The following is a 24,136-nucleotide window of genomic DNA, read 5'->3' as shown; positions in this document are numbered from 1 at the left end:
GGGCACTACATTGCATTTAGTGGTCCTATATCCCCAGTCTCCTCTGGCCTGCAATAGTTTCTGATTTTTTTTTTTTTTCATGACCTTGGCCATCTGGGAAAATACTGGCCAGGTATCCTGTGGAATGTGATAGCATGTCGTCCAATCTGGATTTCTGATGCCTTTTCCTCGTTACTGCACTGGGGTAATGGGGACTGGGAAACAATACCACAGAGGTAGGGTTCCCTTTTCATCACAGTGTATCAGGGTACATGACATCTACATGGCATCTCTGGTGTTGCCAGCCAGCACTTAGTTAAGGTGGCATTTACCAATTTTCTCCACGTAAAAGTTATTTTCCCACTTTCCTTACCAGTCACTAAGTCTCACCTTCCCTCAAGAAGACAGAAGATTTGGTTCAACTTCCTGTGTGGGGCAGGAGTATTTACAGATATTATTTGGAATTCTTCTGCAAGACACTTCAGTCTTCTTTTTCATTTCTTTAAATATATATATATATATATATATATATATATATATATATATATATATATATACACACACATACACATTTGTATTGATTTCAGAGAGGAAGGGAGAGGGCCAGAGAATTAGAAACACCAATGATGAGAGAATATCACTGATCAGCTGCCTCCTGCACACCCCCTACTGGGGATCAAGCCCGGCAACCCAGCCATGTGCCCTTGACTAGAATTGAACCTGGGACCTTTGAGCCAAACGAGCGAGGGCCTTTTTCATTTCTTTAGCCATTTACGTAGATCAGTATAGACTCGTGTAGTTATTTTGTACTTGGGTTAGAATCCAATACTGCAGTAGTCATTTTGCTCCTCAAATTGTTCCCGATTTGGCCTCTCGGAGTTCCTTAGGCTGGGCCCCGTGTCCTGTGGATACACTGCTCTCCTTTGTCTTTTCTGAGCAGTTCCTCACGTTTGGGAAGTACAAGGTAACTCAAGCTCATCTTGTTTCCCCTGCCCCGTCCGAGAAGCCATCATTTCTCCCAGGAGCTCAGGTTCCTCTTACTGAAACCGAGATCTGGGAGCAGGTGCTGGAGTCGCTGCTGGGTGCCACCTGCATTAACACACTCAGGAAGCTGCCGAGTCCCCACCACGGGACTAACCAGCCGCCGCTACTCATCTCTAACGACCCCCTTCTTCCATCCAGGCGTCTGCGTTTGTAACAGATTCAGGAAAGAAGAAACAGAAACACACCCGTATCCTTCCTTCTCTTTCCTGTGAAAAGTGACAGCTCCTCCCCAGCGACACTGGCCGTGCTTGCTGAGACCGGCCCGGACCTGCGCTCCTCTGTCCTGGCCCAGCAGAACCGCACCGTCCAGTACCGAGGGTTAGACTGCGCGGGGCGGGTCGCACAGGGGCCTCGCGCGGACGGGTCGCACATCACACCGCTGCCGACTGACGTGTAACGGGACACCCTCCAGCTCTTTGACAGCCTCTGTTTCCAGACCTCCCCACTTGCCCGCGCCTCCTCTAGGCGAATGGTAGGTGCGAACGGAAACCCGCACGGCTTTGCAGCCCCCAGGGTGGAGGGGCCGGGTTGCTGCGGGCGACGCGGGCGGTGAGCTGGCTGTAAGCCTAGCGGCAGGGCTGGCGCAGGACGCGCAGGTGCAGGCGCGGTGGACGGAGAGCATGGTGGGCGGAGAGCGTGGTGCGTCGCTGCAGCACGAGGCGCAGGATGAGCAGGCGGAGGCGCGGTGGGCGGAGAGCATGGGGGGAGGCAGCAGCCCTACAGGCGCGGGAAGCGCAGGCGCAGGCGCAGGCGCAGGCGCGGTGGGCAGAGGGCGGGGCTGCGGTGGCACGAGGCGCGAGAAGCGCAGGTGCAGGCGCAGGCGCAGTGGGAAGAGGGCGGGGCGGCGGCACGAGGCGCGGGAAGCGCAGGCGCAGGCGCAGGCGCGGTGGGCAGAGGGCGGGGCGGTGGCAGCACGAGGCGCGGGCGCCCGAGCGTTGGGCTGCGGCCTCGGCGGGCAGGCGGGCGGCATGGCGCGGGTTCGCTGGCAGATGGTGGCGGTGGCGGCCATGGGCCTGGCCCTGGCCCTGGAGGCTCTGCCCGCGGCGCTGCGCTGGTTGGGTGTCGGGCGGCGGCGGAGGCCGCGGCACGAGGTGCTCTTCTTCCCGTCGCAGGTGACCTGCACCGAGGCCCTGCTGCAGGCCGCGGGGCCCGGGCCCTCGGCGCCCCCCGCGGGCTGCCAGTGCAGCCTGCCCCACGGCGAGAGCTCGCTGAGCCGCCTGCTGCGCGCCCTGCTGGCCGCCCGCGCCAGCCTCGAGCTCTGCCTCTTCGCCTTCTCCAGCCCGCAGCTGGGCCGGGCCGTGCAGCTGCTGCACCAGCGCGGCGTGCGCGTCCGCGTCGTCACCGACTGCGACTACATGGCCCTCAAGGGCTCGCAGATCGGTCTGCTCCGCAAGGCAGGTAGGCGCGGTGCCCGGGCCGGCGCGGCCCGCTGGGGGCCCAAGCCCCCGGCTGGGGGGAAGGTCTGGCCTCTGGGAGCGTAGGCGGAAGGGAGAAGGTCAGAAACGCCCGTGTGGGGTCAGGGGTCTGAGTCCGGGGGACACCCCATTTATGTCCCAGGGTGGCTTTGCGAGGTCAGGCAGGCTTTAGCCCGTGAAGCTCCAGGGCCGTCGGTGAGGGGCCCTGCCCTCCCGTGGGGGTGCCTGGTGGGTGTGAGCCGCCTGTGTGTTTTCCGCCAGCGGAGGGAGTTCCTCGGGGCTCCCAGCGGCCGGGGTGCCAGGGCCACCCGGCAGGGCCAGAGCCTCTGGGAGCCCCCACATTCCCCGGGGACCGAGTGGGAACCCTGTGTCTGGGAGAGCTGGGGGTGTGCCCGGCCAGTGAGTGAGTGAGGGCTGCCGCTGAATGAGGATGGCTCCGCCCGAGCCCTTGGGAAGGAGGGGAAGGAGGGGAAGGCGGGGCCAGGCCCTGGTGCGCTCCCCGCCGAGCCGGTGCACGAGGGGGGGGGTGTTGCAGCCGGGGCGGCATTGAGGGGCTGGAGGAGGGAAAGGCGTTGCACCTTAAATACACTCGTGACTTTCGTGCGGGGGCGTCTGAAATGAGTGAAAATGATATTCTAAGAAGTGGGACTCTAATATTTAGTCGGTGAGAAGTTAATATGTCTTTGCAGCCGCAAAACACCTGGGAAGCCATATCTGGGCTCTTACTAGGGCGGGGACAGGCGACCGCCCGCAGTCCTTTTGTTCTCAGACCGGATCCTGGCCTCGCCTGAGCTCCTTGTTCCGCCCTCGGCCTCGTGCGGTGGAGAGCCCTGCAGGCGCGCTCTGCCTGTGCGTGTGGGCTGCATGCATCCCCGCTGTGTCTCTGGGCGACCCAGGCACATCGTTCCTGCAGGAGCACCTTCCCACCCAGGCCTGGTCGCCCGGGAGCTGCTGCTCTGCACCGTGTCCACGCCAGTCCCCCAGGCCCCGCGGGCAGAAGCCTTTCCCCGCCCGCCTCCGCTCGGCTCTCCAGGTGGCCAGCACTGGACCCTCCATCCCCCGGGCAGCCATGCGTTGTCCTAACCTGTGGGTCCTCTACGGGGGAAACGCTAGGCGTGGGTCACTTTTATTTCGTTAGCTTTTGAAGAATCGTGAAATCTCAGGCTTGGAAAGGACCGGAAAGGGCACTGCACCAGACTCCATCCAAGGCTGGCGGCCCTGCCACCATTCACGGTCACCTGTTCAACAAGTACCTTTGTGTCAGGATTTGCTTGGATCGGTTCCAGGCGCCAGGGACACGGTGGGGAACGAGACAGGCCCGGGGAGCCTCGCCGAAGCCTGAGTTCCTAAGGCCGTGAGCAGGGTCGGGAATGTGTCAGCCGGGCAGGGGTGGCCGCCAGCAGAGCTCAGCCGTGTGCGGAGCGCGAGGAGCTCCTGCTGGAGGAGCAGCAGGTGTCCCGGGGCCAGAGGTGAGGCAGGAGGAGTTGGGAGGGCGCACAGGTGTGCCCGGCCCACAGGCACGGCCGCTTCCTGCAGGGGCATCGGGCCCCATTCAGTGACGGAAGCCGTCAGAGGCCGGGCAGCAGGGTGCTCGGAGGAGAGGGGGTGTGGAGGAGCCCGAGGCGGGTGGGAGAGCCGCGGGCAGCTGGAGGGTCAGGAATGGCTGCTGTAACCTGTTGTGCAGGTGAATCTCACAGGGTTTGCAGGTGGGTTGCCCGTGCAGCCTGAGGAGAAGGGTGGCCCGGTGAGCGATGCTTTTCAGTGTAGGTCTCAGTGTCGCATGGGACATACTTCCCTTCAGGTTATGTGTTGTTGATCTGAAATCCCAATTTAATTTGGACATCCCGTATTTTCATTTGCTAAGTCTGGCAAACCTATTGCAAAGCAGCCCATTTTAAACTTGTTTTAAATCACATTTCCAATGGCCTCACTTGCTGAGCAGATATTTAGGCACCGTTCCAGGGTTATCGCCGAGTGGGCAGGGCCGCTGCAAAGGGGGGCGGGGGGGGGGGGCGGTGGGCAGTGCGCTGAGAGGAGCGGTGGGGTGGAGAGGCAGAGAGGCACTCGTCCCGTGCTGGGTGCTCAGGCTGGGCTCCCCTGGGCAGACCTGCTGCTTCGGGGGCCCTCAGGCCTCGCTGCCGCGTGCCCGGGGCTGGTTTCTTCTGTGCCCCTTTCTCCTCAGGCTCAGGCCCTCTCCGACAGAGTGGGGTGCAGCTCCCAGCCAGGAGGTGTTTACTGGGGTCCCGTCCCGTGCAGTAGCGACTGTCCCACAGCGAGGAAAGCCCAGCAGTGAGGCATGGGCAGTGCCTTGCAGGCTCTGCTGGCTGGGACGGACTCCAGAGTTGGGAGGGTGCAGGTTGGTTTTCAGAGGAAACAGTAGTGTCTGCATGCCTGCCATGGTCCCTGCTGCCTGGAGGACTGTCTGTGTCCCCTCCTGGGCCACAATGCCCCTGGTAGCTGGTGTGGCAGGTCACTGTCAGGCTCAGCCACCATCACCTGCCCAAGTGACAAGATTTCCCCTTTTCCCATCCACTTGGCCCCAGATACCAAAGCTAGCAGCTGCTAGCAAATGGTCCCCAGAGCTGCAGTGCTTGAGGGAGAGCTGTGGGGGGCAGTGATGGAGGAGGGAGAGCTGTAGGGGGCAGTGAAGGGGGAGGGAGAGCTGTGGGGGGCAGTGAAGGAGGAGGGAGAGCTGTGGGGGGCGGTGAAGGAGGAGGGAGAGCTGTGGGGGGCAGTGAAGGAGGAGGGAGAGCTGTGGGGGGCAGTGAAGGGGGAGGGAGAGCTGTGGGGGGCAGTGAAGGAGGAGGGAGAGCTGTGGGGGGCAGTGAAGGAGGAGGGAGAGCTGTGGGGGGCAGTGAAGGAGGAGGGAGAGCTGTGGGGGGCAGTGATGGAGGAGGGAGAGCTGTGGGGGGCAGTGAAGGAGGAGGGAGAGCTGTGGGTGGTAGTGAAGGAGGAGGGAGAGCTGTGGGGGGCAGTGAAGGAGGAGGGAGAGCTGTGGGGGGCAGTGAAGGAGGAGGGAGAGCTGTGGGGGGCAGTGAAGGAGGAGGGAGAGCTGTGGGTGGTAGTGAAGGAGGAGGGAGAGCTGTGGGGGGCAGTGAAGGAGGAGGGAGAGCTGTGGGGGGCGGTGATGGGGGAGGGAGAGCTGTGGGGGGCGGTGATGGGGGAGGGAGAGCTGTGGGGGGGCGGTGATGGGGGAGGGAGAGCTGTGGGGGGCGGTGATGGGGAAGGGAGAGCTGTGGGGGGCGGTGATGGGGGAGGGAGAGCTGTGGGGGGCGGTGATGGGGAAGGGAGAGCTGTGGGGGGCGGTAATGGGGAAGGGAGAGCTGTGGGGGGCGGTGATGGAGGAGGGAGAGCTGTGGGGGGCGGTGATGGGGGAGGGAGAGCTGTGGGGGGCGGTAATGGGGAAGGGAGAGCTGTGGGGGGCGGTGATGGGGAAGGGAGAGCTGTGGGGGGCGGTGATGGGGAGGGAGAGCTGTGGGGGGGGGTAATGGGGAAGGGAGAGCTGTGGGGGGCGTGATGGGGAAGGGAGGCTGTGGGGGGGCGGTGTGGGGGAGGGAGAGAGTGGGGCGGGAGGGGGGGAGAGCTGTGGGGGGCGGTATGGGGGAAGGGAGAGCTCTGTGGGGGGCGGTGATGGGGGAAGGGAGAGCTGTGGGGGGCGGTGATGGGGGAAGGGCGAGCTGTGGGGGGGGGGGCGGTTGCTGGGGGGAGGGGAGGGTAGCTGTGGGGGGGCGGTGATGGGGAGGGGAGAGGGCTGGGAGGGGGGCGGTGATGGGGGAGGGAGCTAGTGGTGGGGGGCGGTGATGGGGGAGGGGAGCTGGGTGGGGCGGTGATGGGGGAGGGAGAGCTGTGGGGGGGCGTGTTACTTGGGGAGGGGAGAGCTTGGGGGCGGTAGGTGGGGGAAGACGGGGAGTAGGAACGCAGTGGCGGGAGGAGATGAGCTGGAGCCGGGGCACACGTGGACGGGAGGAGCGTAGGGGACTGTCGCGAGAGGCGAAAGAACGACGTGTGCCGGATCGAGTGACAGAGAGTGGGGGTGAAGAGGAAGAGAGAGATGGGAGGACAAGTCGGAGAGTGGGAGAAGGGATGAAGGGAGAAGGGGACAGACAGCGAGGTGGGGGGGAACATGAGGCGGCACTTTCAAAGGGGAGTGCAGAACGAAGGAGATTTTCTGACGAGCAGGGAGAAGAAAGAGCTGCACGACTGAGGGAATGGATGGAGATTAGGGAGAGAAGTATAGGAGAGAGGAGGATAGAGGTGGGAGACAGGGAGGGCGGTCAGGGCGGCCAAGAGCGGGGGAAGGGGAAGAGAGAGAGGGAGAGGAGAGCGGGTAAATAATAGAGCTGTGGGGGGCGGTGTGCCTGATGGGGAGGAGGAGAGCTGTTGGGGGCGGGTTTATGGGGAATGGGCAGGCGAGAGGTTGGGGGGGCGGTGATGGGGAAGGGAGAGCTGTGGGGGGCGTGAAGGGGGAGGGAGAGCTGTGGGGGGCGGTGGGTGAGGTTGTGGGGGCAGTGAAGGAGGAGGGGAGGCTGTGGGTGGTAGTGAAGGAGGAGGGAGAGCTGTGGGGGGCATGAAGGAGGAGGGAGAGCTGTGGGGGGCATGAAGGAGGAGGGAGAGCTGTGTTGGGGGCAGTGAAGGAGGAGGGAGAGCTTGGGTTGGGGTGATGGGGGAGGGGAGCGTGGGGGGCGGTGATGGGGGAGGGAGACTGTGGGGGGCGTATGGGGGAGGGAGAGCTGTGGGGGGCGGTGAGGGGGGAGGGAGAGCTGTGGGGGGCGGTGATGGGGGAGGGAGAGCTGTGGGGGGCGGTGATGGGGAAGGGAGAGCTTGTGGGGGGCGGTGATGGGGGAGGGAGAGCTGTGGGGGGCGGTGATGGGGGAGGGAGAGCTGTGGGGGGCGGTAATGGGGAGGGAGAGCTGTGGGGGGCGGTGATGGGGGAGGGAGAGCTGTGGGGGGCGGTGATGGGGGAGGGAGAGCTGTGGGGGGGGTTATGGGGAAGGGAGAGCTGTGGGGGGCGGTGATGGGGAAGGGAGAGCTGTGGGGGGCGGTGATGGGGAGGGAGAGCGTGTGGGGGGTGTGGTAGTGTGGGGGAGGGAGAGCTGTGGGGGGCGTGATGGGGTGAGGGGTGGGGGTGTGTGGGGGCGGTGATGGGGAAGGAGAGAGCTGTTGGGGGGCGGTGATGGGGGGGGAGGGCTGTGTGGGGGGCGGTGATGGGGGAGGGAGGGCTGTGGGGGGCGGTGATGGGGGAGGGAGAGCTGTGGGGGGCGGTGATGGGGGAGGGAGAGCTGTGGGGGGCGGTGATGGGGGAGGGAGAGCTGTGGGGGGCGGTGATGGGGGAGGGAGAGCTGTGGGGGGCGGTGATGGGGAGGGAGAAGCTGTGGGGGGCGGTGATGGGGGAGGGAGAGCTGTGGGGGGCGGTGATTGGGAAGGGAGAGCTGTGGGGGGCGGTGATGGGGGAGGGAGAGCTGTGGGGGGCGGTGATGGGGAAGGGAGAGCTGTGGGGGGCGGTGATGGGGAAGGGAGAGCTGTGGGGGGCGGTGATGGGGAAGGGAGAGCTGTGGGGGCAGGTGAGGGGGAGGAGAGCTGTGGGGGGCGGTGATGGGGGAGGGAGAGCTGTGGGGGGCGGTGATGGGGTAGGGAGAGCTGTGGGGGGCGGTGATGGGGAGGGAGAGCTGGGGGGGGCGGTGCTGGGGCAGGGAGAGCTGTGGGGGGCGGTGAGGGGAGGAGAGGTGGGGGGCTGTGGGGGGCGGTGATGGAGGAGGGAGAGCTGTGGGTGGCGGTGATGGAGGAGGGAGAGCTGTGGGTGGCGGTGATGGAGGAGGGAGAGCTGTGGGGGGGAGAGCTGTGGGGGGCGGTTGATGGGGGAGGGAGAGCGGTGAGAAGCTGTGGGGGGCGGGTTGATGGGGGAACGGTGAGATGGGGGGGGGGGAGAGCTGTGGGGGGCGGTGATGGGGAAGGGAGAGCTGTGGGGGGCGGTGATGGGGAAGGGAGAGCTGTGGGGGGCGGTTTGGTGATTGGGGAACGGGAGCGCTGTGGGGGGCGGTGATGGCGGAGGGAGAGCTGTGGGGGCGGTGGTGATGGGGAAGGGAGAGCTGTTGGGGGGGCGGTAATTGGGGAAGGGAGAGCTGTGGGGGGCAGTGATGGGGAGGAGAGCTGTGGGGGGCGGTTGATGGAGGAGGGAGAGCTGTGGGGGGCGGTGAAGGAGTAGGGAGAGCTGTGGGGGGCGGTGGATGGAGGAGGGAGAGTGTGGGGGGGCGGTGATGGAGGAGGGAGAGCTGTGGGGGGCGGTGATGGGGGGAGGGAGAGCTGTGGGGGGCGGTGATGGGGAGGGAGAGCTGTGAGGGGCGGTGATGGGGGAGGGAGAGCCTGTGGGTGGCGTGATGGGGGAGGGAGAGCTGTGGGGGGTGGTAATGGGGAAGGGGAGAGCTGTGGGGGGCGGGTGAGTGATGGGGGAGGGAGAGCTGTGGGGGGGCGGGTGATGGGGAAGGGAGAGCTGTGGGGGCGGTGATGGGGAAGGGAGAGCTGGGGGGCTGTGGGGGCTGTGATGGGGAAAGGGAGGGCTGTGGTGGGTGCGGTGGTGATGGGGGAGGGCGGAGATTGTGGGGGCGGTGGTAATGGGGAAGGGAGAGCTGTTGTGGGCGGTGATGGAGGAGGGAGAGCTGTGGGGGGCGGTGATGGGGGAGGGAGAGAGCTGGGGGGGGCGGGTGATGGGAAGGAGAGTGTGGGGGGGCGGTGATGAGGGGGCTGTGGGGGGCGGTGATGGAGGAGGGAGAGCTGTGGGGGGCGGTGATGGAGGAGGGAGAGCTGTGGGGGGCGGTGATGGGGGAGGGAGAGCTGTGGGCAGCGCGGCTGACTTGCCCTTTTGCAGGTATCCAGGTTCGACATGACCAGGACCTGGGCTACATGCACCACAAGTTTGCCATAGTGGACAAGAAGGTGCTGATCACCGGCTCCCTCAACTGGACCACTCAAGCCATTCAGAACAATCGAGAAAACGTGTTGATTATGGAGGACGAAGACTATGTGAGGCTTTTCCTGGAAGAATTTGAGCACATTTGGGAAGAGTTCAACCCTACAAAGTACACCTTTTTCCCACAAAAGAGGAGAAGTCACTGAAGCTGTGCTCTCACTGTGTCTTGGAGTCGGAGGGGAGGGTTTACTGTCAGAACTTCCGGCGCCTCGGGTTGAAACCAGACCAAACGTGCCAGGGCCAGCCCGAGAGCAGCCAGTGCGCTGCCTGGAGCTGCGGCGCTGCGGTGTCCGACTCGGCGTTCTGCTTGAGATAAACCTCAACGGCAGAAAAAAATCATTGGGACTAAGTTCTCCTTCATTGAGATACTGACGGGACCTCAGTGCTCCGCGTTAGGAAGGGAGGAGCTCCTGCCGCGATAGGCCTGTGCGTGGACCGAGCTGAGGTTTCCCTCCCGCCTGAGCCCGCGCAGCCACAGCGCCTGGACGCGCTGGCAGGAGCCTGGCTGGCACCGTGGCTCAGAGCAGGGGCTGCTCCTCGTGCCCGGAGCGGGTGCAGTGCCTGCTTCAGGGCTGCAGCTCTGGGATCCTCTCCTGAGCCCAGGGAATCTCCCGCCCTGGCCAACTCCGCCTCGTCAGCCCTTTTGGTGTCTCCTGGAATGCTCCCTCCCCGCTTTGCACTAGCCTGGCCCCTGCAGCCGGGCCTGCAGCACCTGCTGTCGCCAGCTCCTCCTGGCCTACAGGCAGGTCTCCGTCAGGAGAGGGAAAGAAAGGAAGTCAGGAGGGAAAGCAGGTGAGCTGGGCGTGGTGGGCGCAGGGAGCGCCTCCAGGCCCCGTCCCACCCCCTCCCGTGAGCATTACCTGCCCAGCACACGTGGAGGTGTTTCTGTGGGCAGCTCCCTGCGATTTCCACGTGGCCAGGTGTGTGGCCTGCCAGGAAGGGCTGTAAGGGACAGAACCTGCGTCTGTTTCCATAGGCTGTGCTTTTAATTTTTAATGTTCTCACATCCGAGGTAGTTCTGTTGTGTTTAGAAGTGGCCTTCACTTTAATAAGTTGCATTTTTGGGTCGATGCAATCATCCACGAGTTACCCAGAGAGAAGGCAGTTTCGGGCTGTATCTTGCAGGTCTAGTTTATCCTCAGCGCAGGGTTTACACCCACAGGGAAGGAGGAGGCCAGGCATCTGACATACATTGTGAGATATTGCAGGTTACTTTATCAGAGCGCGTATCTTTACTTGTGGGCGGCTTGTACCACCTGCCCTCTCTGCGCTGTGCAGCCTGCGCTGAGCTTGGGTGTGTGGTGTCTCCTTCCCCGTCGCTCACAGCGCCACCCAGAGACCATGTGTGCTGCATGTTTCTTCTTTTTTAAAGTTACCTTTGACTTAGGGTGTCAGGCAAGTAAATGCAAAGTTAATTTTTCTTATTTAATTGAAGCTATAAAGTATACTGTGTGGATCAGAAATCACAAGAAATGGTCTTATGCTAAATGTGCTTTCTATCTGAGTCTGTACTCCAGCAGAGCATGTTCTGGAAAAGGGAGAAGTTGTACAGTGTCCTGGGTGCCACACGTTGAATAAATACGTTCTCATTCTGGAATGTTAGTTCTGTGTCTACTTTTTACTCAGTCATTCAGATTGGGCTGCTCTCTGTTAAACAAGTGAAACTTGGGGGGAGGAAGCAACATACAGTTCTTTAGAAACTTGGTGAGCAGGGAGCAAGGCCTGAAGGTGTTCCTTGGGGATGTCCCCAAGTGTTTCCAAGACACCCCCACTTCCGGTCCAACTTCCAGCTCATCTGCCGGAGCTGTGTGGTTGAAGCATCCGTCTTACATAAAAACTGCTGTTTGAAATTTTAACCCTGCATTTTGGCTTCTGTAAATGCTTGCTGGCTTAAATAATAAGGAAAATAAGACTACTCCCATTCCAGAGAGGCCGTAAACCTTCCCCAGACGAAGTTATCAGCGCTGGCGCCAGGCCAAGCCTTTGGTTGAGGTCTCAAAGCCCCAGCACATAGGGCTCTTTAAGAACTTGCAAAGGGGACCAGAAAAACCCCATATTTGGGAGACAAGGTAAAAAGATATAAACAGGGAAAGTTCCTCCATGTTGGGGCCCAGAATCTGAAATACAGTTTTCTCTCAGCCCGCGCATAATAGTAACGAAGTGTGACTCCATCTCTGTAAGCGTTGCTTGGTTCCTCTCCCGTCTCCTGTGACATTAATGGTTCCCTGACCAAGAAATTGAATGCGTTTTGCCTTTTTGGCCTCCGGTGAGTGGACTGGGTTTAAGGCCTGGGGGAGTTGGAGAGGCCTCCAGGAGGCGCCGCTCTGCTCATTTAGCAAAATTGAACCTGGGGACTCTGGGCGCCCCCGGACCTCAGCCCAGGACCCGGCCGGCATCTGGCGAGAGTGGACGGACACCTCTGGACCTGTCGACAGAATCGGTAAGGTGGCCCCAGTCAGTCAGTCCCACTCCAAGTGAGTAGAAGGGGGAGCTTGATCACCTCCCCCAAAGCCATAGGGCTTCCTTAGGCAATTAATCAGGAATCAGGTGGACTGTTAAAACTCTGAGTAAATATTTGGTATAAGTAAAAAACTCGAATTGTCTGATGTATAAATTAAGTGTGAAAGTCTGGAGTGAAAGCTACTTTGTGCCGTCTGGCTGTACACATGAGAGTATTTGTTACCTCTTTCGGTTAACTTGTTTAAAGATAGGGCAAACCCCGCTTTAGGGGGGAGCCTCGTTGTGTATAGAAAGGCTGAACGCTGTGACGAATTGCAAAAGTCTCTAGCAGCTGCTGAGAGGTATTTTTCTCAGAGTCTTTTGCTCTCCATCAAGGAGGGAGTCAGCCCGTTTAAATTTCTGTCTATGTTTATGTACTAGGGGCTTTGGTTTGCTCTTCCCGTCCTCATCTGTGATTTTGCTGTATTAGGTTGAAATTTTGGGAATTCTGGGGTTAATTTAAAGGTATAAATTTGTGAAGGGTGTAGCTCAGAGAAGTTTTAACAAAGACTAGACCACTACCCTTTTCTCCCCTGCTAAGGGTTGTTAGGTTAAGATTAGTACATTTTCTCATGGCCAGACTTTTCATAATTAACTGCGCCGGAGTGGGTGTGGGTGGTAGTGGTGGGATTCGCTGGGTAGGGTGGTAGGCTCTCAGCCCTGAGCTAGAGGAGCCCTGGGCTGGGGGGATAGAGGGATGGTCAGAGAGAACGAGAGCAGTAAAGGAGGAGGATTAAAGATCCTCTAGGGCAGCGGTTCTCAACCTGTGGGTCGGGGTCGCCTAAGACCATCGGAAAACACATGTATGATTACATATTGTTTTTGTGATTCATCACTATGCTTTAATTATGTTCAATTTGTAACAATGAAAATACATCCTGCATATCAGATATTTACATGACGATTCATAACAGTAGCAACATTACAGTTATGAAGTAGCAACGAAAATAATTTTATGGTTGGGGGTCACCACAACATGAGGAACTGCATTAAAGGGTCGCGGCATCAGGAAGGTTAGAACCACTGCTCTAGGGGCTTAGGGTAAAGAGGAAAAATCTGTGAGGGAAAGCAACTGTTACAGGAAGGAAAAAGTATCCTTAAATATAAAAAGCCTAAATATATACGATCTCAGACCATTTGCTTTGTTTCAGGACAGAGTAAATGGTTAATACAGAAAGGAGGGGGGTGTTGGCAGTTAATTATGAAGCAGGGAGTGATAGGTTTTTGTTGATTTTTACTGGCTGCAGACTGCTCTGCTGGCATAGAGGTCTGGTCTGTGCCTACCAGGTGTCTTATCTGAACTGCACTAGACTCAAGGTCGCAAGTTTCTGTGAGCACTATAATCTCTCTGCCCGTTTTGTTATTTTCAGCCCTCACAATACTAAGTCAGCCCGAGACAGCGTGTTTGGAATTACAGAAGGAAAAGCACAGGCTTTACTGGGCGTGTTGGATTTACCCGCCCTAGTCTCATCGCACAGGGTCTAGGCATATTTTCTTGGAAGTAAAAGTACATGTAAAGTGTGTTCATAAATATCAATCTAAGAAATGCTGGCTGTTACTTTTTGATAATTATTGCAAAAAGTAAAGAATTCTAAACATTTTAAAGAATAAAAGAAAGGTCTACAAGTTGCTGATAGCGTGACAGGAAAAAATATTAAAGATACTTAATAGAAAGTTATGCATTTTCGAATAACATAGAAAAAAATTTGAAGGCTAATTTGAAAGTATGAAATTTACAGAGATTATATATATAACTAGAGGCCTGGTGCACAAAATTCGTGCACTGGGGATAGGTGGGGGGTCCCTTAGCCCAGCATGTGCCCTCTTGCAGTCCGGGACCCCTCCCTCCTTACTGCCCACCTGCTGGCTGCTTCCTACCGCTCGGCTGGCTGCTCCTTAGCGCTGCCGCGAAGGCCTTGGGGCTGCTGGGTGCCGGGCCTGCGGGTTTGTGTCTCTGATACCCCCAGCAGCCCCAGCACCTTGATGGCGGGGCTTGGGGCTGCGGGTCTTTGATCAGGGCCCCAGCAGCCCCAGCACCGCCTAAATAACTTAAGGGAAACTTTATTTAGTCTTCTTTTAAAAGCAGTCTAGTTTAAAAATGAGTTGCAGTTAAGAGAGAACAAAGAACATGGTACCTAAGCGTGAGATAGACAGACAGAGGAGAGGCTGGGCACTGGTCAGGGGCTTACATGCCAACTGTTCTCCACCTGGGAAATGATGTAACATCGGTTTCTTTAGTTTTCTGCTTAATGGTCTTCTCCAGAGAGTGGAGTGGCATCTGCTCGCTTCTCCCTGGGGCCTGGCTTGGTGGTCGCCTTGGGGTCTGGCTGCGCTCCAGCGGGATCCACACGGGCCTGCCTGCTCCGCCTGGCCCTGTCCACACGTTGCTTCCTCTGAGTCTTCCTTCGGCACAGTCCCAGTCCATCACCTCCTCCTGTGTCTCCCACCGCCAGGGCCGATAAAGAGGCTCACACACAGTTCAGGTCTGCAAGGAGCTGGTCCTCTGCTTTCAGAACCTTCGGGATCTCCTCTTGCAATTGTTCCCTTCCATGACCTTCCTTCCCTACCTCCGGCATCTTCCCGGAGCACCACAGCCTGCCCTCCAGTAGAAGGTTGTCTTTGTGTGACTTTCAGGGCAGCCTTCAGGGCAGCCTTCAGGGCAGCCTTCAGGGCCTGGTGGCCGCACTGCGGCCCTTCCACGTTGGGTGCCGGCCCCGGCCCGCGCCCTCCAGGCATGGTGGCTCCACACTGCGCTCAGGGCCTGGGAGTTAAGCAGCAGGGTGGTCCTGATGCGCAGGTGGCTGTGGCAGCCAAGCAGAGTTGCGACAGGCTGCGGCTGGGGGCTGGGGGCGCCCCCTGGGTGGTGGCCCCTGCCAGCAGCTGGAGGCTGGCCTCAGATTTGGACTTGAGCAGGTGGGGCAGGCGGGACAGCAGCTGGGCAGGGTGGCGGCGACAGAGGCGGGGCAAGGCCGGGGTGAAGGGGCCTGTGGTAAACCTAGGTGCAGGGGCGCTGGCTCCACCACAGGGCCTGGGGTCTCAAAGTCTTGCAAGGAGGTGGAGGAGAGGGTGCCGTAGGCGGAGTCCATGGAGCAGGAGCTGCCCTCCCCGGGGCCTGGGGCCAGCAGCTTGCTGGTCAGTGTGACAGATGAGGCGGTGGTACTGAGGGACATCTCCTCCGATTGGGAGCTGAAGGGGCCGTCCTCGAACTCGGTAGAGGAGAGCGTCTCCCCGGGCTCCAGCACCACCACGGCCAGGGTCTCCGTGGAGCTGTCTGAGGCGCAGTGCTGGGTGTCCAGGCTGTTGCTGCTTTTGCGCAGGATGGTGGGGAAGCTGGCGGCGGAAGTACTACTCTCACCCTCCTCTTCCTCCTCATCTTTCTCCTCCTCCTCCTGCTCCTCCTCCTCCTCCTCCAGGCTCTGTGGGTGCTGCTGGCTGCCCGCGTGCTCCTACGCATGCAGCTGCTGCAACTGGTTCTGGGCATTGTAAATGGAGCCCACCCAGCCCCGGCACAGAGCCTGCCCGCTGGCCTGCAACGTGTAGGCCCCCAGGGCGCCGTGGAACTCGTTCAGGTAGATGAGGAGGAAGGAGCCAGGGTCCCGCACCTCCCGGCACACGATCTTGTCCACCAGCTGTGGTGGCCTGATCACCCTGGTCCCCTCAGCCTTCTTCACTGCCTTGGTCACTGAGAGCAGGTCCGTGAAGAGGAAGCAGTGCACATCCATCTTGCTGTGCTTTCCCTCCTTCATCCTCAGGCTGCCCTCCAACAGCAGCTGGCGCGTCTCCTCTGGGGAGGCACCAGGGATGGGCACGGTCAGGTCCAGGTGCAGAAATTCCTTCAGGAGCTTGTCCACCTCGTTGTTGCTACCCTCCACCACCTCGTAGGCGTCCATGCAGCTCACCACGGCGGCCAGCTGCTGCCGCATGCACGCGTTCACGTGGTGGATGAAGCGCTCCACGGAGCTGATCATGGTGATGACGGCCTCCTTGGCACGTGGCTTGTCCATCTTCCTTGGCACCGACTGGAGCAGCAGCGGGTACTTGGTGAGCCGCTGGTGGGGCTTGGCGAGCATGTCGCTCAGCTTCAGCCGCTGGCACTGCTGGTGCTTCTCGGCCAATGTCACCTAGGCCGGGAAGAGGTCGTTGTCGCGCAGCAGGCTGCGCATGTGCTCCATGCAGCCCCGGATGTAGGGCTTGAAGAGGGAGCCGAACATCTTGAAGCCTTTGAGGAGGTCCCGGGCTGCAGCAGCCTCCGCGTGCGCAGCGCCTTCTCCACCATCGGCGCCATCATGCTCCCCCACAGCCCGCGGTCAGGCGCGCGATCTTGGGGATGTTGCTGAACAGGAGCGGGTCTTGGAGGTGTCGGGACTCCTCCCCAGAGTGACCCTTCACCCTGGAGTACCCACCGCTCCATTCACCCCCTCGTCCAGCAGGGAGCACCCTCGGTGGGTCCTCAGCTCTGGGAGATGGGGAGGAGGCGGCTGGCGGAGGGCGAGGCCCTAAAGCAGGAGGAAGCCTTGGAAGGCAGGCAAGGAGCCGAGGACTCAAGGCGCCCCGCCGCCACCCAGCGTCCCGCTGGGACCTGCACCCAGGAGTGCCATGGCTGCGGCAGGGCCACCGGCTGTGGCTCTTTGGCCCCTTGAGTGTGGCTCTTCCTAAGCCTTAGGAGTACCCTAATTAAGTTAACAATGTACCTACCTATATAGTTTAAGTTTAAAAAATTTGGCTCTCAAAAGAAATTTCAATCCTTGTACTGTTGATATTTGGCTCTGTTGACTAATGAGTTTGCCGACCACTGGTATAGCCCTACCATGTGTCATGTTTGGTAGCAGAAAATTTGGCTGCCTGAAGTAGCCACAGTGCCCATATTGTACCTCATTATGTTATTATGTTACATTAACCTTAATTCTCTTACAGATTTGAATGCAGTTGCCAAAAGGGCAGGTGCCCAGATGGGCAAAGAAAAATACCCATTAGGTTTTGTTCTCTATTGAGACAGTTGGCAGCCTGTATACTGCCTTGCAGGCCTGTGTGACCATGCCCACGTCAGGGGTGGCACAAACCTCAACTTTAGGAAAGTGGGGGAGTCCTGTATAGAGCAGAGGGAAGTGGTGAGTACCATCCCTCTGTCACAGGAATTACAGACCCTGTGAGGTCCTGTGACGTGTGAGACCCTGTGAAGGAATAAAGCTCCCTTAGTCCGTTCTGAGAGGATGTGTCACCCCTCCCAGAGACCATATATAGTTTAAAGACAAGTCAAGTAGGGGGAACCCTACTACAGGGAGAGCTGTGACTATCTATTTAAGTGTAGACACATTTTAAATTTCTTCTTGCCATTTAAAGACAGTTACTGTTTTGTTATAATACATTTAGAAACATATTACTCTAAAGAATCCATAAAAAGGACTGACAAGGAAAATCAGAAGATCTTAAAACAGGTCAGTATATTTTTCTCCTTATAAGGAGAAATTCCTCCAAAATTTGGCAATGCTTAATAAATCATGACAATACATTTCTTTGCATAAATTCAATAAGACTGGTTTCCAATAGTGGTTTTATTAACCGAAAACTCTGACTGGAGTGTCATGTTTTAAAAAGCCCTGTCTGAACTCTGAAGACTTGAAGCCAATAAGAGTGCCACGAAGAAAGCCTGGTATCCTGCATGGGAGCCCTGAAAATAGCTGGTGCTGGCCCATGCCCTACCATTGCTGGCGGTTGGTCAGAGTAGAGGGAAGCAATAAGGGTGCCTCTGTGTCCCTGCAAAACCCCCATGCACTCTGGGCCATGAGTAGGAGGGCTACTGAGATGGGCCTTAAAGCCTAAGGTGTGGGCTCAGGTGGAGTTGCTACAGGTGAGGGATTCACCTAACTCAGCAGATACTGCAGGCAGGCCTGACGGCAGCTGGATGGCTTGGCTTCCCGGCCCTACGTGGCACACTAAGATTCAATCATGAAATTCTGGCAAAGGTAGTTACCATTCTTGTTGTGTTTATGCAAACAATCAGGCCAAATTGAATATAATAGATAAATTGGTCTTGATTAGGCTCTTTTGATAAACATAGAGGTAATTTGAGAGGAAAAATTCTATTTCAATAGAGGTTATTAAAACAAATGTTTTCTTTCCCTTCCACCAGACCATTTGTTAGTTTGTCTCCGCCAGGTCACAAGCCCACCTCCTGTGCCCAGGCCTCAGTGTCCCTCTGACAGACAGCAAGGATCTCTTGGCTCTGAGAGAAACCTCTGACCTGCCTCAGCAGGAAGTAATTACAGAAGAAATCCTGCGTCCCCTTTTCCTGAGAGAATTCAGAGCCAGGATCCTTGAGGGAATATATTAGGCGGTTAGACAGACATGAGCAGAGCAAGGACGATGGGCCAACTGGCACTGCCAGATGTAACTACGTCTTTCCACCTCTACGTATGTAAGACAAGGGGGCTCCCCAGAAGCAAGAGGGAGCTAGGCTGCAGACGAAGCAGCCCGGGAGGCTGCCCTCCAACCAGTGGGGCCTCTACAGAGTCCAGTGACTCTTCCAGATCCTGACCTACCCATCTCGCCAGCTTAAACGGAAACCCAATCTAGAAAAGCTGAAATCCATAACCAATCTTTACTCAAGTTCTTACAGGCTTTACAGCCTGCCCAGAAAGCAATCCAGAAGCACGTCTGAGACGCTCTGCCTGTACCAACATCTGATCTGGTTCATCTCTTTCGCCCTGGTGACTCTGTTTGGGTAAAGAAATTTACCACCCAAGGACTGACTCCTGCCTGGAAAGGACCACCCCATGGCAGTCAAGGTCGACAGGATCCCGATGTGGCTGAAGGCAGCACAGGCAGAAGGAGTCTCTAAAGATAAATTTTCACATGCTCTGTATTGTTAATTCTCTGTATAGGACTTAGTAAAGGAAGCCTCAAAGCTGGGTAGGTTAACAATGTTAACTACCCCCAAGAGTCAATGATTTGACTCATGTACATAAAACCAGTGGGGAATGAAGCATCCATCTTGTAAAAAACTGCTGTTTGCCCTGGCTGGTTTGGCTCAGTGGATAGAGCGTCAGCCCGTGGACTGAAGGGTCCCAGGTTCGATTCTGGTCAAGGGCACATGCTTGGGTTGTGGGTTTGATCCCCAGTGTGGGGTGTGCAGGAGGCAGCCAATCAATGATTCTCTCTCATCATTGATGTTTCTGTCTCTCTCTCCCTCTCCCTTCCTCTCTGAAATCAATAAAAATATATTTGGAAAAAGAAAAACAAAAAACAAAACAAAAAAACTGCTGTTTGAAATTTTAACCCTGCATTTTGGCTTCTGTAAATGCTTGCTGGCTTAAATAATAAGGAAAATAAGACTACTCCCATTCCAGAGAGGCCGTAAACCTTCCCCAGACGAAGTTATCAGTGCTGGCGCCAAGTCAAGCCTTTGGTTGAGGTCTCAAAGCCCCGGCACATAGGGCTCTATAAGAACTTGTAAAGGGGACCAGAAAAACCCCATATTTGGGAGACAAAGAAGGTAAAAAGATACAAACAGGGAAAGTTCCTCCATGTTGGGGCCCAGAATTTGAAACAGTTTTCTCTTGGTCCGCACATAATAGTAATCAAGTGTAACTCCATCTCTCTAAGCATTGCTTGGTTCCTCTCTGGCCTTCTGCAACATGATGGGCACCCGTGCAGCCCTCCCCTAGCTGCTGGTCTCGGAAGCATGCTGAGGTTCAGACATGGAGCACCGCTCAAGTGCATCTGTAAGGGTGTGCACAGAAAGGATCGAGCCAAGCTAATTAGACTGAGGTCTTATCCTATTTATATTGCTTATCTTGTTTTCATCATCTTTCCAGTGGTGAGAAGAATTTTGGATAACAGTTAACCTTTCTGAAAAGATCTTGCCATGAAAGAAAACTCCCTCTGAAGGCACAGGACTGAGGAAGGACAGCACTGAAATGTACCTCCAAATGAGGCTGCTTGCTTTCCACATAGATGAGGTGTTTGCACAGAATTACCGAAGCCCCTGACCTTTGGGTTGGCCACCCCTGCTCTGGCGGGAGCGGTGTGCCCAGGGTACCAGGCCAGGCCAGGGCATGGGAGCTGACTGGCATGTCTGGTCAGTCAGTCAGAGTTCACATCAGGGTCCATGAAAGCAAATTACCAAGTAGTTGATCTTTAGATGATTCAGGAGCTACATCAGGCCAAGTGGCTTTGCACTGATAGCAGTTATTGGGGGGCTAGTCCAGCAATGGGCAGTCACACTGAAGAGACCCTAGAACTTTGGGTTTGCCCTCTGTCGATGGCACAGCCTGAGTGTGGATGGAAGGCTGGGAGGGGCTCGTGTACTGTGTGCTCTGAAGCTGTTCTGTGCCTACCAGGCCCTGTCATGGCTGCCCCTAGAAAAACTTGAAAAGAAGTAATTTCCCCAGGAGGCTAGGCAGTTCCTTCTTGAGGAGTCAAGGATATCTCCCCCACCCCAGAGACTCATGTTTCAGTTCAAGGTTGTCATTTAAACTGTGGGGCAGCTTAACAACTCTGATGTTGTGCAAAGAGAATCACACATCGGCACAATTAAGTTTAAACTATTTCAAACTTTTGCAACCCTTGTGATTTAAAAGTTGTCATGGTAGTAGATACGGCCATAGAGTATGCCAACAGCTATCACAGCAAGAGTGTTTGAATGAACCAACACAACTACATTGTATTTTAAAACACTATATTAGTTCTACTGTTTTTTAAAGCAACTGATTATTTTTAAAATGACACTTCAGAGAACCAAGATGGCGGCATAGATTAACGCCGGAGTTTGCTGCCTTGAACTACTTCAAAAGTGAAACTAAAAGACGGAGCGGACATCACCCAGAACCACAGGAACGCTGGCTGAGTGGAAGTCCTACAACTAGGAGGAAAGAGAAACGCATACGGACACCCAGAGGAGGCGCAGTGCTGAAGTCAAATTCTGAGGTGCGGAGTGCGCGGAGCGGGCTGGCGGCGGAGGGCGCGGTTGGCGTTTTCAATCGGGAGGGAGTCGCAGACTCTGAGCTCCAGATACGGGCGAGTCTTTAGGGACCCAGACTCAAACGGGAGAAGTGGGACTGTCTGGCTTCGGTCAGAGCGAGTGCAGCTTTCTCTCCGAGGTTTGCAGCGGTTGCTGGGACTCAGAGAGGCAGAGCCCCTGGGGACAGGACTGAGAGCCGCCATAACTGCTCTCTCCGGCCTACCCTGTTGATCCTGTGCGACCCGCCCCGCCCAAGCCCTGCACAGAGGCATTTGCCGGATAGCCTCAGGCAAAGGCTAGATTAGCACCTCCCTAGAGGACAGAAGTTCTCTCACTGCAGACACAGCTGATTCTCACAGCCACTTGGCCTGGAGGTCAAACCCTCCCTGGTATTAGCTACAACAATCAAGGCTTAACTACAAGACTGCGCACAAAGACCACTAGGGGGTGCACCAAGAAAGCATAACAAAATGCAGAGACAAAGAAACAGGACAAAATTGTCAATGGAACCACACTTTTAAGGTCTCTCAAGAACTGTTTAGAAGCCGCCGATAAACTTAATGAGATCTACAAGAAACTAATGAGACCCTCGATGTTATATTGGGGAACCAACTAGAAATTAAGCATACACGGACTGAAATAACGAATATTACACAGACTCCCGACAGCAGACCAGAGGAGCGCAAGAATCAAGTCAATGATTTGAAATGCGAGGAAGCAAAAAACACCCAACCGGAGGGGCGGAATGAAAAAAGAATCCAAAAATGCGAGGATAGTGTAAGGAGCCTCTGGGACAGCTTCAAGCGTACCAACATCAGAATTATAGGGGTGCCAGAAGATGAGAGAGAGCAAGATATTGAAAACCTATTTGAAGAAATAATGACAGAAAACTTCCCCCACCTGGTGAAAGAAATGGACTTACAGGTCCAAGAAGCGCGGAGAACCCCAAACAAAAGGAATCCAAAGAGGACCACACCTAGACACATCATAATTAAAATGCCAAGAGCAAAAGATAAAGAGAGAATCTTAAAAACAGCAAGAGAAAGAAACTCAGTTACCTACAAGGGAATACCCATACGACTGTCAGCTGATTTCTCAACAGAAACTTTGCAGGCCAGAAGGGAGTGGCAAGAAATATTCAAAGTGATGAATACCAAGAACCTACAACCAAGATTACTTTATCCAGCAAAGCTATCATTCAGAATTGAAGGTCAGATAGAGAGCTTCACAGATAAGGAAAAGCTAAAGGAGTTCATCACCACCAAACCAGGATTATATGAAATGCTGAAAGGTATCCTTTAAGAAGAGGAAGAGGAAGAAAAAGGTAAAGATACAAATCATGAACAACAAATATGCATCTATCAACAAGTGAATCTAAGAATCAAGTGAATAAATAATCTGATGAACAGAATGAACTGGTGATTATAATAGAATCAGGGACATAGAAAGGGAATGGACTGACTATTCTTGGGGGGGAAAGGGGTGTGGGAGATTCGGGAAGAGACTGGACAAAAATTGTGCACCTATGGATGAGGACAGTGGCATTGTGGGTGGGGAGTGAGGGGGGAGGGTGGGGCGGGAACTGGGAGGAGGGGAGTTATGGGGGGAAAAAAGAGGAACAAATGTAATGATCTGAACAATAAAGATTTAATTAAAATAAAAAATAAAAAAAATAAAAATAAAATGACACTTCATTGAGATTTATATATTCTTCACTGAGATTCATAAAATGCATCCTTTTAAAGCATGCAATTCAGTGGTTTTTAGTATTTAACAGAGATGTGCAACCAAACACTTTCATGAACCCCGAAACTGCCTCATTAGTAGTCTCTCTCCATTCCCTCTGACCCAGCCCCTGGCAACACTGGTCTGCTTCCTGTCTCTGGGTTTACCTGCTCTGGAGATTTCATAGAAACAGGACTATCAATATGTGGCACTTGGTATCTGCCTTTTTTCGCTCACCGTGTTGTAGCGTGTCAGTACTTATAGCTGAAAATACTCAATTCTGTGGGTGTGCATTTTGTTTGCCCATTCATCAGTTGGACATTTGGGTTATTCCCACCTTTTGGCTATTACAAATGATGTTATAAACATTCACATTGGTGGACATTTCTTCATTTCTCTTGAGTGGCATTGTTGGAGCATATAACTGTTTAACCCCTTGAGGAACTGCCAGCCTGTTTTCCAAAGCAGCTGGACCATTTTACGTGCCTCCCCACCTGCACTGTGTGAGGGTTTCTTTTTCTCCGCATCCTCACCAACAAAAAGGTATCTGACTTCAATCATCACCAGCCTCTGAGGCGCTGTCTATTGTGGTTCTGACTTGCATTTTCTGATGACTAATGATAGTGAGCATCTTTTCATGTACCTACTGGTCATTTATATATTGTCTTTGGAGAAATGTCTATTCGTGTGTGTTCTCTGCCCATTTTTTCACTGGGTTGCCTTTTTGTAGTTGAGTTACAAGAGTTCTTTGTATATTCTGGATACAAGTCCCTTATGGGAAATATGATTTGTAAATATTTTCTCTGATTGATAGTTTGCAGCATGTTAATTTTTTAATTTAAATTTTATACTGACACTATTACAGATGTCCCCAATTTGTGCCCCCACCCCCACCCTGCCTTGCCCACCTCCACCCAGCCCTGCTCCCCACCTTGGCCCTCACCATATTATTGTCTTGTCCAATGCTATGCATATGTATGTTCTTTAGCTAATCCCTTCCCCTTCCTTTCTTTAGTCCTCCCAGCCCCTTCCCCTCTGCCATCTGTCAGTCTGTTCCATGTATGCCACTGGATCTATTTTGTTCATCGGTTTATTTTGTTCATTAGATTCCACATGAGTGAGATCATGTGGTGTTTGTCTTTCCTCTCACTGGCTTATTTAGCTTAGCATAATGCTCTCCAGGTCCCTCATGCTGTTCCAAAGGATAAGAGATCCTTCTTTTTGATAGCAGCATAGGATTCCATTGTGTAGATGTACCACAGCCTTTTAATCCACTTGTCTGCTGATGGGCACTTAGGCTGTTTCCAGATTTTGGCTATTGTAAATAACACTGCTATGAACATAGGGGTGCATACATTCTTTCTGATTGGTGTTTAGGGATTCTTAGCATATTTTCCCCGAAGAGGGATCACTGGGTTGAATGGGAGTTCCATTTAAAAATTTTTGAGTAAACTCCATATTGTTTTTCCACAGTGGCTGCACCAGTCTGCATTCCCACCAGCAGTGCACTATGGTTCCCTGTTTTCCACATCCTTGCCAGCACTTGTTTGT

General features: G+C 55.4%; 2 protein-coding genes and 1 pseudogene across 3 annotated transcripts in view; 1 reads left to right on the top strand and 2 right to left on the bottom strand.

Moving 5' to 3' along the window:
- LOC118649339 (myosin phosphatase Rho interacting protein) overlaps positions 1-24,136 on the bottom strand; it is a 240,912-nt gene that overhangs the window by 17,349 nt on the left and 199,427 nt on the right. The window lies entirely within an intron of this gene.
- On the top strand, positions 1,743-9,718 carry PLD6 (phospholipase D family member 6). Its single transcript, XM_036296230.1, is given in 3 exon segments — positions 1,743-2,421; positions 9,301-9,549; positions 9,627-9,718. Coding segments are annotated over 3 exon segments (771 nt in total). The 5' UTR covers positions 1,743-1,991.
- On the bottom strand, positions 14,162-18,444 carry LOC118649331 (annotated as a pseudogene).

The sequence above is a fragment of the Myotis myotis genome, unplaced genomic scaffold, assembly GCF_014108235.1.
Source record: "Myotis myotis isolate mMyoMyo1 unplaced genomic scaffold, mMyoMyo1.p scaffold_m19_p_29, whole genome shotgun sequence".
NCBI lineage: Eukaryota > Metazoa > Chordata > Mammalia > Chiroptera > Vespertilionidae > Myotis > Myotis myotis.
The sequence above is the reverse complement of the archived record's forward strand: the minus strand, read 5'-3'. Positions and strand labels throughout refer to the sequence as shown.